Source organism: Furipterus horrens, unplaced genomic scaffold (genome assembly GCF_987537825.1).
Source record: "Furipterus horrens unplaced genomic scaffold, mFurHor1.1.pri manual_scaffold_9, whole genome shotgun sequence".
Lineage (NCBI taxonomy): Eukaryota > Metazoa > Chordata > Mammalia > Chiroptera > Furipteridae > Furipterus > Furipterus horrens.
In genome coordinates, this window is record NW_028327179.1 from 17,486,025 (window position 1) to 17,500,404 (window position 14,380).

Consider the following 14,380-nt stretch of genomic DNA (forward strand, 5'->3'; position numbering starts at 1 on the left):
GCTGCACTCACTCTATGATCCGCAAAAGACTTCTGAATCATCTGAATAGTTTCCATGGAAGAATGTTCAAGCTTAATGCAAAATTTGATGCAGATTCATCGCTATACTCACTCAGGTATTTTGAATGTGATGACCACACGGTACACATGCTCAGTCAATGGCATCTACCGCCCCCACTGACTCGTACAGTGAAGTCATCATTGTTCACACATGCGCATTCCAGTCCCCTCTCCTTGGTTTCCAGGTCACATAAATGACATGCACACCGTTCTCATTTTATTAGCAATGGCTGGACTTTTTCTGGGCAAAATTTGATGCAGGAGTAGACTTTTCCCATATGAAAGAAGGTACCATATTCTCAGGTAGAAGGAACAGAACAAACTGGAGAGATTGAAAATGGTCTGAAAGTGGATTAAGGAGCATGGGTGGTGCCTAGCAGATAATGTAAAGTGTGATAAAAGAAATTGTGAGGGTAGATCATATAACTTAAGAGCTACATAATACAAACTTAAGGAATTTATATTATGCTGCAGAAAATGGGGCGCCTATGTGGGGTTTTAAAGAGTAAGTCATGGTCATATCTGTGTATCAGGGAAAATGTTGCTACTCCAATGTGCTCTCTTGACCATTAGGCTAAGCTTCTACACACTCAGTTCTGTAGTTTTGGAAGGGAGGACAAAGAGAAGTGTCTGAAAAGAGTGATGTTTTGGCTTCGTCCGCACAAGCACTGTGGTGGATTTGATGACAGGAACATGAGTCTCAAGGGGTGACAGCCAGACTGGGCCATTTGGAAACCCAGTAGTACAGTTTCCTGAATCAGTAATTACAGAAAGAGGAGAGAAGACGGATTGGAGAGAGTGATGGGAACCTTTTCATATTGTTGCATTTGAGGCGTCTGGGCTGCTTTTTAGGATTGGGTTCCCGGGATATATTCCATAAGGTTGTAAAATCTAGCAAACCACCTTACTACTGGAAATGACGAAAGTGTGAACTCCAATTAAATCCACATACTAAAGCCCTGGCTGCTGTGGCTCAGTGGATTGCGCGCATTGGCCTGCGAGCCAAGTGTCGCTGGTTCAATTCCCAGTCAGGGCACATGACTAGGTTGCACGTCAAGCCCCAGTTGGGGGCGCAAGTGAGAGGCCACCACACAGTGATGTTTCTCTCCCTCTCTTTCTCCTTTCCCCTTTCTCTAAAACTAAAATAAACAAATTAAATAATTAAAAAAATAAATAAGTAAATCCACATACTAAATCCAAAGAGAACTTTAGTGTAAACACAAGTTTGTCAGCCGTTTAAAAAGACGTGGTGTTTATTGGCCTTCGAGCATGCTCAGTAGGGAGCCACAGGCTCCTCGCTCCCTGAGGGGTCCAAGTGAGAAAAGGGGGTTGCCCCCTGCTGGCCAGAACTGCGTAGTGCGGCGCAAGGAGAGACAGTTCCAGGGGCCTGGGCCTGGGCCTGGTGGGTGACGTGCAAAGCTGCGTCCGGAAACAGGGGTTACGGCTGCATCAGTGGTGCGCGCCGTGGGAAACTGGCCAGGCGCATGGCTGCGGGCTGCGCGGAGGCGGCGCGGCCGAAAGCGGCCTCCGAGGGGCCGGCGGTGGGGCCCGCCGGCGTCCTGCCTTGCCTAGAGCTGCCGACCTACGCCGCGGCCTGCGCCCTGCTGCACAGCCGCCACTCCTGCCTCGTGGCGGGGCCGCACCGGAGGCACATCGCCCTGTCGCCGCGCTACCTGAACCGGAAACGCACCGGGATCCGGGAACAGCTCGATGCGGAGCTCCTGCGCTATTCCGAAAGGTGCCCGTCTCTTAGCCTTTTCCTTCGCGGTGAGGACAACGCCGTAACGTAGCCTGCTCCCTGTCACTGGGGCACGGCAGGCGGCGGCGGGTGGGGGGTTCTGACTGCGCGAGAAAAAGGGGGCGCTGGGGAGAGTCGCGCCGGCCGCCGCGAGCTTAGCCCCCAGGCGCCCCGGGGTTGGGAAAGGCCAGCACATCTCCGGGCAAGGTCCGCGCGGAGCCGCTTTCCTAGGAAAGAAAACGTAGAGGGGACGTGACGCGTGGCGGCGGAGGGTGTGGAGGAGCGCGCCCCGAAAGCTGGGTGTAGGGGTGAGAGGAGACCAGGGCTCTGGAGACCGGGTACGCCCAGTTCTGTGGGTTTCCCCGTCGGACAATGAAAGTTTGGCCCGCGGCACTTGAGTTGATCCTCTCGTTCTATAGAAGAGTAAGCCTTGGTCCGATTTTTGTTAGTGAACCGCGAACGGCGCTATTATTGCTGTTGGTCGTGGCCCCGGTACTTTCCTCGTCTCTTAGACCTGATCAGCGACGAGAGAAATACTATTAGTTGTATTATGTTTTGTTTTCAGTCTTGCCCGCCTGTTGCTCTTGGGGGTGAAAACAAAACCTTTTGATGCATTTAAATTAAGATATTTCTTAGATAATCTTAGAGTTGAAATGGTAGAGGCTCGGGGGAGGGGGCAGATGTCCTTGTTACCCTTCGGGAGTTTTATGAGCCCCTGGAAATTGCAGGACTTTCCTATGTCAGTTTTCCTGAGCAACGTGTCCACACCTTTCAAGGACTCCTCAACCGTACACAAGTTAAGAATCAAACAGAATATTCGGCAGCTTCCAAGCACCAATGCAACACTTTGTGTCTCTTTTGTATAGGAGGGACTTGGGGTCTAAAAACAAAGAAGAAACAAGATCTGCGCTTTCGGGAACTTGAAGCTCTAGTAGATACAAATGTAAGCCAAATGCAATGAAGTGTTAGAATTTGGCAGAATGCTAAATTAATGTATAATAAGATTAAGGAGTGGTGAATTGGATCTTAGGGCCTTTGAGAGCAGCATACTAGAAGAAGATGCTTTGAGATGGTAGCGTTCCAGGAAAAAACAAGTGGATGGTGGATGTGAAATAGAATGCTTTGACCAGAGAATTGTAAGCATTAAATAACTGGAGTAGGGTTTATGTCGGGGAAGACAAGGAGGGCAGTGGAGAGGAGGGCAGTGGGTCAAAGACAGGGTGGGGGGCAACCCAGAGGGGATGGCCAGGTGGCTCTTCTTTCCTGCCTTTGTCAGGTTTTTTTCCTTTTTGCTTAAAAAGGGTTAACAAGATACCTTCCAACTCTGAAACCTGGCACTCTATTAGGAGAGTAGTATGTATTCCTGATTTTGGGGACATAATCAGATTTGCCATTTCAGAAACTAAACTGCAAGTCTTGTGATTTAATAGTATTAGATGATGGTTTAAGGAGGGGAAGGCAGTAGACAGGAGGCCAGTTAAGAGAGATGGTGGTACAAGGTGATCATAAAATCTGCAAACATAGGCAGCTGTTGGATGTATTTTATAACTTTATATAACCAATGCATGCCTCCACTTGACAGGCTAAAGCAAAGCCACCCAGAGTGTCTCCCAATAGGAGTCATTCCACCAGAAAGACTAGGAACTGATTGAATGGTAATTTCTGTAAATGAATTGGACAGTGTGGCCAGTTGAAATTATAGAGCATGTTGCAGTCTGGACTGCACCCCCACCCCCCTTTATTAGTGGGTGTGCTAAAGACTCTGGTTTCTTCAGTGCAAGTGAGACACCACACACCAAACTGTGTGATACTAATGAGGGACAAAACATTGAACCAGCAGGAATTGTAATACATTGTATCAATCAACAATATATTATGTGTAGTGTTTGTTTCCAGACTGGGGCTATCCTGTAGAATCAAGAGGACTTTCGTGTTTCTCTCTGTTTAAGAAATGAGGGAAAGAGAGGAGTTGAGATACACATTAGTGTCCAAGTTATCTCAGCAGCATCCCGTTTGACAGACTTTCTACCCTTTCTGTTCCAGTTACAGAATTTCTTTAAAGGTATCCCATGTCAGTTTTGAAAAGTCTGCTTAGAGAAAGTACCGAATTTTTCGCACTGTAAAACGCACCTGACCATAAGACGCATCTAGGTTTAGAGGAAGAGAACAAGAAAAAAAATACTCTGAACCAAATGGCGTACTAAAATATTTAATAAAATATAACAGAATACTATTTCAACCATGTAAAGTGACCAGCAGTCAACAGCGGTATTAAGAACCATCGTCACTGTCATTAACAAATGAGGGGAGACTTTAAGGTTCGAGTAGTCTTCTAGTTTTCTGGGAACCCCAAAAACTCATCATTGCTAGTGTCAGAATTTATGAAGCTCAGTTGCTCACAATCACTGATATCACTTTCTTCACTATCTTCATACTGACCAGACACCCTGAGATTCAGCAGTGAAGTGGGACATTTAAGCATCCCCAGGGGTTTCGTGTAGGCCCACCGCTTCCTCTTCTAACAGCTATCGCCACCGCTGACAGGTCAGGTAACACACATCACCGATCTGTGACGCAGTGTTTGCTCCATAAGATGCACAGACATTTTCCCCTCAATTTTAGGAGAAAAAAAGTGTGTCTTATGGAGTGAAAAATATGGTAGTTTTCTAAAATCACATTGTAACTTCTGACTGTTATATATTTGAGAGGCCATTAATAAAAAATCTTATTTTTCTTGTATATGACAGCTCTTGAGTTATTTGAAGGTGGCAAATACGTCCCCTCCCCTAGTTCTATAGAGGCCTTAATTGTGCAATCTGAGCATCCCTTAAACTTTATTTAATTTTGTTCTCCAAATACCCTAAGTGAGGCTACCATCCTGACCTGAAACCTAACTTAGGATGGTATCAGAAAAAGAAAAGTAAAAGTAGAAAAGATAAACATTGTTAAGGTGTTTGTCAGTCTATAGCTGATGACTTTTAGTAAGCCTCATGCTATGATTGCTTTCCCAAAGGTTCACACAAGTCCTTTTGGGCTTAAGCGCTATGGTCACATTTCCCAGCCAATAGTTCTGAACTCTACAGAACCTCCCTCTTACAGTAGTTTGCAGTACGGAATGAAACGAAAACACTCTTTACTGTGCTGAAATAAAACCTAACAGATAATATACCCGCCTACACAATTGCAAAAAAAAGAAAGAAAGAAAAATACATAGTGCTTTAATCTAGTACAGTAAAATGCATTTCATGCTCAAGCATGATTACCTGGGAAGACTGAAGTATTTTATAGTTAGATGCTTCCCACACATATACCTAGAATCGTGAATGTGTCAGTTACAAATGGACTTTGTTGCAGGGGTTTTGAGTTGACACCTCAGATACCAGTATCTCCAGTGGTTCAGTGCTTTTCTGAAATGGTGGATAATTCTCAGTAAAGTTTTACACAAAACAATCTATCTGTGTACTTACATATTAGCTACATTCCTTAAATTTTTAATGCATTTAAAACCATGCAAAAATGACTTTGTATTAATATTTTTTAAGTTAGATTCTATGCCCAGCTATTTCTAAATCAATTTATTCCTTCATTCAAAAGTGACGTAGAGCTAGGAACATTTCTTCATTGTACAGAACTGCGCTGCTCTCTGGCAGAATGTCTCATATCCCTGGCCTTAGCCAGTGATTGTGACAACCATGATGGGTACCACCAAGCCCCAGATGCCCCTTAGGATACGGCAGTAGTCCCCCCACTTGAGACTTACTGTTTAATCAGTCTTAATTTTGTTTTCCTTTCTTAATATAGCAATTACCCCTCCTTTCTTGCTTCTCTGTGTTTTCTGAGCCCCTACTGTTGTTTTAGTGATGGTATAGTTCCTGCTAGGGAAAGCCACATGCAGAAATTAATACCGCAAAATAGTGCTTTCCAGAGTAAGTCTCTGAGTTTAAGTTTCTCATAATTTAGTAGTTACTACAGTTCCCAGTGGCTCCTGTTTTACTTAAACAACTGCCATAGGGAGAAATTCTTTCTCTTATTCTATGTGAATTATTCTAGAACAGCAGTTCTCAAACTGTGGGTCACGACTCCTTTAGGGGGTCGAACAGCCCTTTCACAGGGGTCGCCTAAGATTATCGGAAAACACAAGTATAATTACATATTGTTTTTGTGATTAATCACTATGCTTTAATTATGTTCAATCTGTAACAATGAAAATACATCCTGCATAACAGATATTTACATTACGATTCATAACAGTAGCAAAATTACAGTTATGAAGTAGCAACGAAAATAATTTTATAGTTGGGGGTCACCACATGAGGAACTGTATTAAAGGGTCGCGGCATGAGGAAGGTTGAGAACCACTGTTATAGAATATTAATTGAGTTCAACAGAAATGTTCTCTGCCCTCAAGGGGTCTTATGTGGAATCCAACCATATATACAGATAGATTCAATAAAATGAGTAAGAACAGTGGTTACGCCATGCTTGGAGTGATTGGTTTCAGCCTTGTCTGGGGGGAGTCAGGAGAGTCTTCCGAAACAAGTGCTGGGTGCAGTGGAGGAAGCCACCAGGTCTGCCTCTGTAGTAGTTATCATTCCTTGAGAACTTGGAAATGACATTTTGCAATAATAGTTGCCTGCTAATCCTGACTGTCAAATGTATAGTGTCAGAATTATTTCTCCATAAATAATTTCCACTTACTAGCAGAGTTACAGTTGGAATTTTTCTCTATTAAGTCATTGGCTTTAATATTCAGGGGCTTCAGCTCTAACCTAATACTTCTCTTGCTATATGAGGTCTGTCCAGAAGGTATCCAGCCATCTAATATGAAAAATAGAGACATTTAATTGAAGAAGATACAAGATACCAGAAATATTGTACATAGGACAAGGACACCTCAGTCCTCTTCAAAGTAGGCACCTTGGGACCTCACACAGTTCTCCCAGTTGCCATCAGCTGCCCTGTCGTATTTTCCTGAATCTCATCAACAATCTGAAATCTCTTGCCTTTCAAAGGTGATTTTAGTTTTGGGAAAAACCAGAAGTCACAGGGCACCAAATCTGGGCTGCAGGGAGGCTGAGTCACCTGTGTGATTTGATGTTTCGCAACAAAACTCTGCATGAGACATGAGACTTGATGCATGAGCAGGCTCGTTGTTGTGATGAAGCTGCCCATCACCAGTTGCCCACAGCTGCGGCCTTCTGAATCATCCGAGTGATTTCTCGGAAGGAATGTTCAAGCTTAACGCAAAATTTGATGCATATTCATTCCTGTACTCAGTCATGTTGAATGCAATGACCACACAGTACACATGCTCACTCAATGGCATTTACCACCCCCACTGACTAGTACAGTGAAGTCATTACTGTTCATGCATGCGCATTCCAGTCCACTCTCCTTGGCTGCCAGGTTACACTGATGTCACACAAACCATTCTTGTTATATTTACAGTTGCTGGACTCTTGGGACAGACCTCATATGCCGTCTAGTACGGGAATTCAGTTAATTCTGTATAATACCAAAATTGCTTTGATTCAGTCATTCTCACAAAAATACACATTTTTTTGCCAAGTCTTTTTTTTTTTTTTCTTCATTTCTGGCATGACTAGAATCCACATGAGTAGCAAATAGGGAAGAAACGTCAACATTTTGCTCATGCATATTTGGACATTTCTGGTCACCTATCTTAAATAATTATTTTGGCCCTGGCCAGATAGTTTAGTTGTTTAGAGCATCGTCCCGATAATGGCAAAGTCATGGGTTTGATCCCTTGTCAGGGCATAACAATAATCAACCAATAAATGCATAAATAAGTAGAGCAATAAATCAGTGTTTCTCTTTAAAAAAATAAAATAATTATTTTTAATTTATTCATTATATTTGAACACTTGACACAGTTGCAGCACTAAAATTATTACAAACTTGCCACTTGCTATATAGTGTATTTGGCTTGGGTGGCTAAGTTTAGGAGGTACACTTTTTGGACTCAAATATCTAAGTACGACAATGCCTAGTTTAAAAGAAGATAAAAGTTACCATTTTTCTTTCTTTCTTTTTTTTTTTTTTTTAACAGCCTTTCAGGTGTCCCTATTGCATATGATAACATCAAAGTAGTGGGTGAACTGGGAGATATTTATGATGATCAAGGATACATTCATCTTAATATTGAAGCAGATTTTATTATTTTTTGCCCTGAACCAGGGCAGAAGCTTATGGTATGTATATCTTTTTTTCTAGCTTTCTTCATATAGTTATATTATTATGTAGTTTGGAAACTTAAGAGACTGTATGCCTTGGGACTGTTTTTGTGGGTAACTAAAATTTATTTTAAAGGATAAAGGAAAAATTTATTTCCATCAGTTCAACCTAGTTAAGTTTAAAACTTTATCATCCTAAAACTCTCATGTATGTATAGAGTATGTGTCCATCCAAATTATTATTTCCTTTGTTTAGAACCAGAGTGATTTTAAGGTGTAAAATAAAATCAATTTTTATTATTATTTTAAAAATTTCCAGTTATATGTAAATAATTTGTTGTTGTTTTTTTAAAATAAAACATTCAAACCACATAGTAGTATGTAATATAGGAGTTGCAAATTAAAATGGTCCTGGAACCGGGCAGATAATGAAAATGAGTCAGGGACAGGGCACCTGTTAGGGTCCTCAAACTATGCCATGAGTTAAAGGACCTGTGCAGAAGGCCTTTTAGTTTTCAAGAGAAGCTAGAAATGCAAAAATTGATGTGAAATCTTCTGGACTGTATTCCTTTATCCTCTTCACTTGCCCTTCTCTTCCATCAGCAGTTCTGTATGTATGTGTTCATGTCTATTCATATGTATATGTATGTAATTTTTTCTTACCTAAAAAATATTTATAGGAATTGCTTTATCTAATGATAATAAATAACCCTTGATACTGTTGATAAAAATATAGGTTAGTGGCCTGCAAACCAAGTGTCGCTGGTTCGATTCCCAGTCAGGGAACATAACGAGGTTGCACGTCAGGTCATGTGAGAGGCAACCACACATGATGTTTCTCTCCCTCTCTTTCTCCTTTCTTCTCTCTCTAAAAATAAATAAACAAATAAAACAAATAAGAAGAATATAGGTTAGGGTTTACTATGACAAAATCTATGGCATTTCTAATTAAAAACTTTTTTTTTTCAGTCTCAATTACACTGGAAGAAATAGTATATTTGGACTGCAAAACTGGAATTATTAAAGTTAGCAGTAGATTTGTACTTAAAAATTCCTAAACCTAACTGTCATCTGCTTTCTGTAAATTATCACAAATATAAACATGTCCATACAGATGACATTCTAATGTAAAGGAAGTATAAAATGAAAAGTAAAAATTCCCCTTGTACTCTATTTCCTACAACAAAATCCAGTCCTTAAATACATTTGGCCAGTCAGTTTTCTCCCAATTTTTATTTATTTTTAATAATATGAAATAGCCCTGGTTGGCGAGGGTCAGTGGATTGAGTTCTGGCCTGCAAACCAAAGGGTCTCTGGTTTGATTCTCCGTCAGGGCACAGGCCTGGGTTGTGGGCCAGGTCCCCAGATGGGGGTGTGCGAGAGGAAACAACACAGTGGTGTTTCTCTCCCTTTCTTTCTGCCTCCCATCCCTCTCTCTAAAAAGAAATAAAATCTTTTTAAAAATATGAAATAATTTACATACAAAAATATGTACAGATCACGGCATGCAACTCAACGAATTCTGACAAAGGCGTTTACTATTGTCTCTCCTTAGAAGTGGCCCTCGTGCCTTTTCCTGGGCAGTCCTCTGTCCTAGATGCAGCCACTGCTTTGATTTCATTGGTTATAAATTAGTTTTGCTTGTTCTGTAATTCTGTATTAATGGAATTTTTCGTTATGCACTCTCAGATGGCCTCTTCTGCTCAACGTGAGGCTCATCCATGCTGTTGCGTGTATTGTAGTTTGTTCCTTTTTTATTGCTCATGGTATTCAGTTATATGTATATATCACAGTTTGATTATCCATCTTCATTGATGGACATTTGGGTAGTTTTCAGTCTGGAGCTATTAGAATAGTGCTGCTGTGAACATACGTTTTCATTTCTCCTGGCTTAAAAACCAGAAACAGCATTGCTAGGTTGCAGGGTAGTGGTGTGTTGAGCTTTATAAAGAACTGCTATTGGGCCAGCTTACCATTCAGCACTGCCAGTTGCTCTGCATCTTTGCCAGCACTGGGGGCCCTCAGTCTTTCAGTTTTGCTGGTGGGTGTACAATAGCTTCTCATAATGGCTTAGTTAGTGTTTCTGGAAGCTTTTAGCTTTGGTGAGGTCCAATTCATCATAATATATTTTTATGGTTATTGCTTTGCATATTCTAAGAAACTTGCCTGCTCCTAGATTCTGAAGATATTCTGCAAGCTTCTAGAATTTTTGTCATTTTAGCTTTTCCATTTAGGTCTGTGATCAAGCTATAATTTTTTGTGTATAATATGAAGTAGGCCTCTGAGATCTGTTTTCTTGTCTATTAGCTATTCAGTTATTCCAGACCTGTGTAGTGAAAATACTTTCTCCATTGAATATATTTTAATTGGTAGACTTTATTATTCTTTTTATAAATATTTTTATTTATTTTTAGAGAGAGGGGAGGGAGGGTAAAAGAGAGGGAGAGAAACATCAATGTGCGGTTGCCTCTCACACGCCCCTAACTGGGGTCCTGGCTCTCAACTCAGACATGTGCCCTGACTGGGAATCGAACCAGTGACCCTTTGGTTCCTAGGCTGGCACTCAATCCATTGAGCCACACCAGCCAGGTAGACTTTATTTTTTTACAGCAGTTTTAGACATATAGGAAAATGGAACACACTGTCTCTTCTATTATTGACATTGTGTGTTAGTGTGGTACATTTGTTATTGTTGAGCCAATATTGACACATTATTATTAAATATAGTCTATAGTTGACCTTAGAGTTCACTTTTTGTGTTGTATATTCTATGATTTTTGACCTATTCATAATAACTTGTATCCACAATTACAGTATTTATAGAAAAATTGGTCACTTCCTAAATATTCTCTGCTCTACCTATTCACCCCTGCCTCCCTCCCTTTGAAACCCTGCACTGCTGATCTTCTCGCTGTCCCCATGGTTTTGCCTTTGTCACAATATCATATAGGTGGAATCATACATGTGTAGCCTTTTCAGATTTGCCGCTTTCACGTACCAGTATGCACTGAAAATTCTTCCATATGTTTTCATGGCTTGATAGCTCATTTCTTTTTATTTCCAATTAATATTCCATTTTATAGATATATCACAATTTATCCAGACCATGCAGAAGGTACCTGTCTCCTGAAAATGACAAGGAAGTTTTATTCTATCATATGTATAAAGAGTTGCTAACATGAAGCAGCATTGTATACATGTTCATATTGTTTATAATTCTATAAATCAAAATATAATATTTAAAAAATATTTTATGTTTTTAATAGTATACTTTATCTATGTTGATTCCTAGGGGAAGAACAGAAAACTCAGCTTTTTGGAAATTTTCATTTCAAGCTTAAAATTATATACCATGTACTTTTATTTTAGTTTTAAAGCTTCCAGTGTTTTTGTGATTTAGTCCAAACAGCTGTGCTCAAGGTTCACATAAAAAGGGTAGGCTGTCTTCTAATAGGGATTCTCTCTAAGTTTTGAAATTCAGACTTTTTATGGAAATACAATGTGGATGCTAGTGATAAAAATCATGCGCTTCCTGCCTTGTGGTCTTTTCACATATAGGTCATATCAAAGAGTAATTTCTGCTTGCTTTCACTATGGTTATGGATTACTCTACTGCCCATTGAATCTTCAGATAGGAGCTGAGGTGGGTTTTTTGGGGGGTGGAGGGAAGGGTAATTATTTATCCAGCTAGGCAATTGATAGGTAATTACTTTATTTAATAAAGTTTGAGCTTTCTGAAAACTCTACAGTGTTCTAAAACAATACTTTAGTATAACAGGCGGTAAGTTTTAATTGAGATCAACGTTTTTCATATCAAATTATACCATTATTTTGATGTTCTCTTTGAAGATCAGTTTGAAGCTTATAAAGTGTGATTTACGCATTAACTCTTTGACTCTCTTCTTGATGTTATACTCTTCTTTCTTCTCCTCAGGGTACAGTTAATAAAGTGTCTTCCAGCCACATTGGCTGTTTAGTACATGGTTGCTTCAATGCCTCCATCCCTAAACCTGAGCAGATGCCAGCTGAGCAGTGGCAGACTGTGGAGATAAACGTGGGTGATGAACTAGAATTTGAAGTATTTCGTTTAGACTCCGATGCTGCTGGAGTATTCTGCATTCGGGGAAAACTAAATATCACTAGGTCAGTTCCTAACCATGTTATTATCATTTTGATAGTTGTTTTTAATTCTGAATTTAGAGATCATAAGCCCTCTTTATAAAAAAGTGTGTATGTTTGTATATAATTTTGTTTATTAGAGTATGCTTTCAAGCCACAAAGTCATTGTAAATAGTAATATTAAGTGCTATAACAATGCATTAAATATTCTAAAGTTCTACATCTAGCTAACTGGTTTGTATTTTAATAACTCAATTTTGCTAAGTATTTCCTAGTGTGTTGTTAATTTTTCAGATAGTTGATCCCTGAGCTTGAAACTACTAAAAGCTTAATCATATTGTATAACTTGTTAGTCTGCTTTTATTTTTTATATGATTGAAACAAAAATAATTTGTTGTTATTATGCCAGGTAGATCATTTAATTTCTATATTTTTCCATATTGGAATTCTCTTAAGAATTATTCTGATCTTGAATCTTGAGCTTGGCTCCATAGGAGCCAACTTGAATGGGGGCAGGGAAACTCTTAGAATACTCCTGATGTTAATTTAACAATTTTCCTAGATTCTTCCCTGATAAGTAATAAGAGTATAGGCTCAAGTTCTCGAGCAGATGTCCAATAGAACTGTCTGTGATGACAGAGTCATGCTGAATTGGTGCAATGCAGTAGCCCCATGATGGAGAGCTTGAAATGTAGCTGGTGTGACGGTGGGACTGAATTTTAAAAGTTACCTCATTAAATAGTTAATATGTGGCTAGTGCTACTCTACAGGACTGTGAGTTCTAGAAAGAGGGATACTTCCTTGACCTTGTTTTTATTTTAGTGACATAAAGTAATTCACAACTGTGCTTCAGCATAGGTTAAGAACAGTGAACTATTATTTGAAACAAGGATTGAGATGGTATACAGGAAACTCCATTATTTTGATAGATAACAGAAGTATATTTTCTGTCTCTCTTATGTTAGTGGTTTGGCTAGTAAGCCTAGGTATTGTGATGTTTAGCGTTCAGTGACCAAATTTTTCTGAACAAAACCAAAATTTAGAAACCATGTTTTGATAACCTTTTTATGTCATGTTTATATGTAAAAACAGTGTGGGAGAAGTACTAGGGAAACTAATTTCAACATTTCAATGGGCTGAGCATAATGGGAAAGAATATTTGAAATGTATGCCATAGTTATGTCTCATACTGCTGTTATTTATTAAAAATCTTAGCATGCTGGGATATTCTTCATCTCTTTTTGTTTTATTTTTGCTTATTGCTCTCTAAAGTTTAAAACTGTTCATTTGTAGTTTACAAACCAAGTGCTCTGCAGTTTCTGAAGAAGTAACGGAAACTGGCCCTGAAGAAGCTGTTGAAAAACCTCTGACGAAGAAGAAAAAGAAGAAGAAAGACCCGGAGCCAGATGGAGTAGAAGGTGGTCCCGCAGAGCTAGCAGATTTTGCAACTGTGCCCGGGGAGGAAAAGACAGACCTGGAGATTAATAACAATGTGAACGGCCTCTGGGACGAAGAGCTGAAGAAGAAGAAGAAGAAAAAGAAGAAGCAGCACCAGGAAGATCAGGACCAGGACCCTGTTTTTCAAGCCAGTGACTCCAGTGGCTACCAAAGTGATCATAAAAAGAAAAAAAAGAAAAGGAAGCACAGTGAGGAGGTGGAGCTTACCCCTCTTTTGGAACACTCTCCAAGAAAGAAAAGGAAAAAATAGTTTTCTTTAGTGCATTGTAAATAGGATTCAGTTTTGAAAAGGCTGATTTATAAATAGCAGATGAATACATGTTTGAATGATATGAAGGAGTTTTTGAAATAGGAAACTATTGATTAGGAGTTGAGTGATGCTCAAATTGCAGAACTGATCATTTGGAAGATGCTAATATTATTAAAGTGCCATTTTAATGTGTACAGAATGCAAGGTAAGAGTTCCTCTCAGTCTTGACTCTTGCATTCTGCCTGTTTTTACATTCTTAAGTAAAATTATTTATATAATCTCAATATTAGCACAAGGAGTTTATAATGCAGTGTTATCATATCATTAAAGAATGAATTTGAGCTTAGGTTTTTGGTTTATTGCCTTTCTTTATCATGAGATTACAAGCCATTTTGTTTGGATTAAAAAAAAAAATTCAATGCATTTACTAGTTTCAGATTTTCCTTTATCATGGCTACTACAGAATTTCTGTTATCTAACTTAGAATGGTTTGCCACAGGAACTTCTGAAATCTCCAGAGCTCTTAGGAATCACGTCACTGCCGACTGTGCTGGGAAACGAT

The 14,380-nt window shown here is 39.6% G+C and overlaps 1 protein-coding gene across 1 annotated transcript; it reads left to right on the forward strand.

Annotated features, from left to right (window-relative positions):
- Window positions 1-1,485: 1,485 nt before the first annotated feature.
- On the forward strand, window positions 1,486-14,165 carry POLR1F (RNA polymerase I subunit F). Its single transcript, XM_090287812.1, is given in 4 exon segments — window positions 1,486-1,797; window positions 7,868-8,009; window positions 11,926-12,134; window positions 13,404-14,165. Coding segments are annotated over 4 exon segments (1,044 nt in total). The 5' UTR covers window positions 1,486-1,543; the 3' UTR covers window positions 13,843-14,165.
- Window positions 14,166-14,380: the final 215 nt, after the last annotated feature.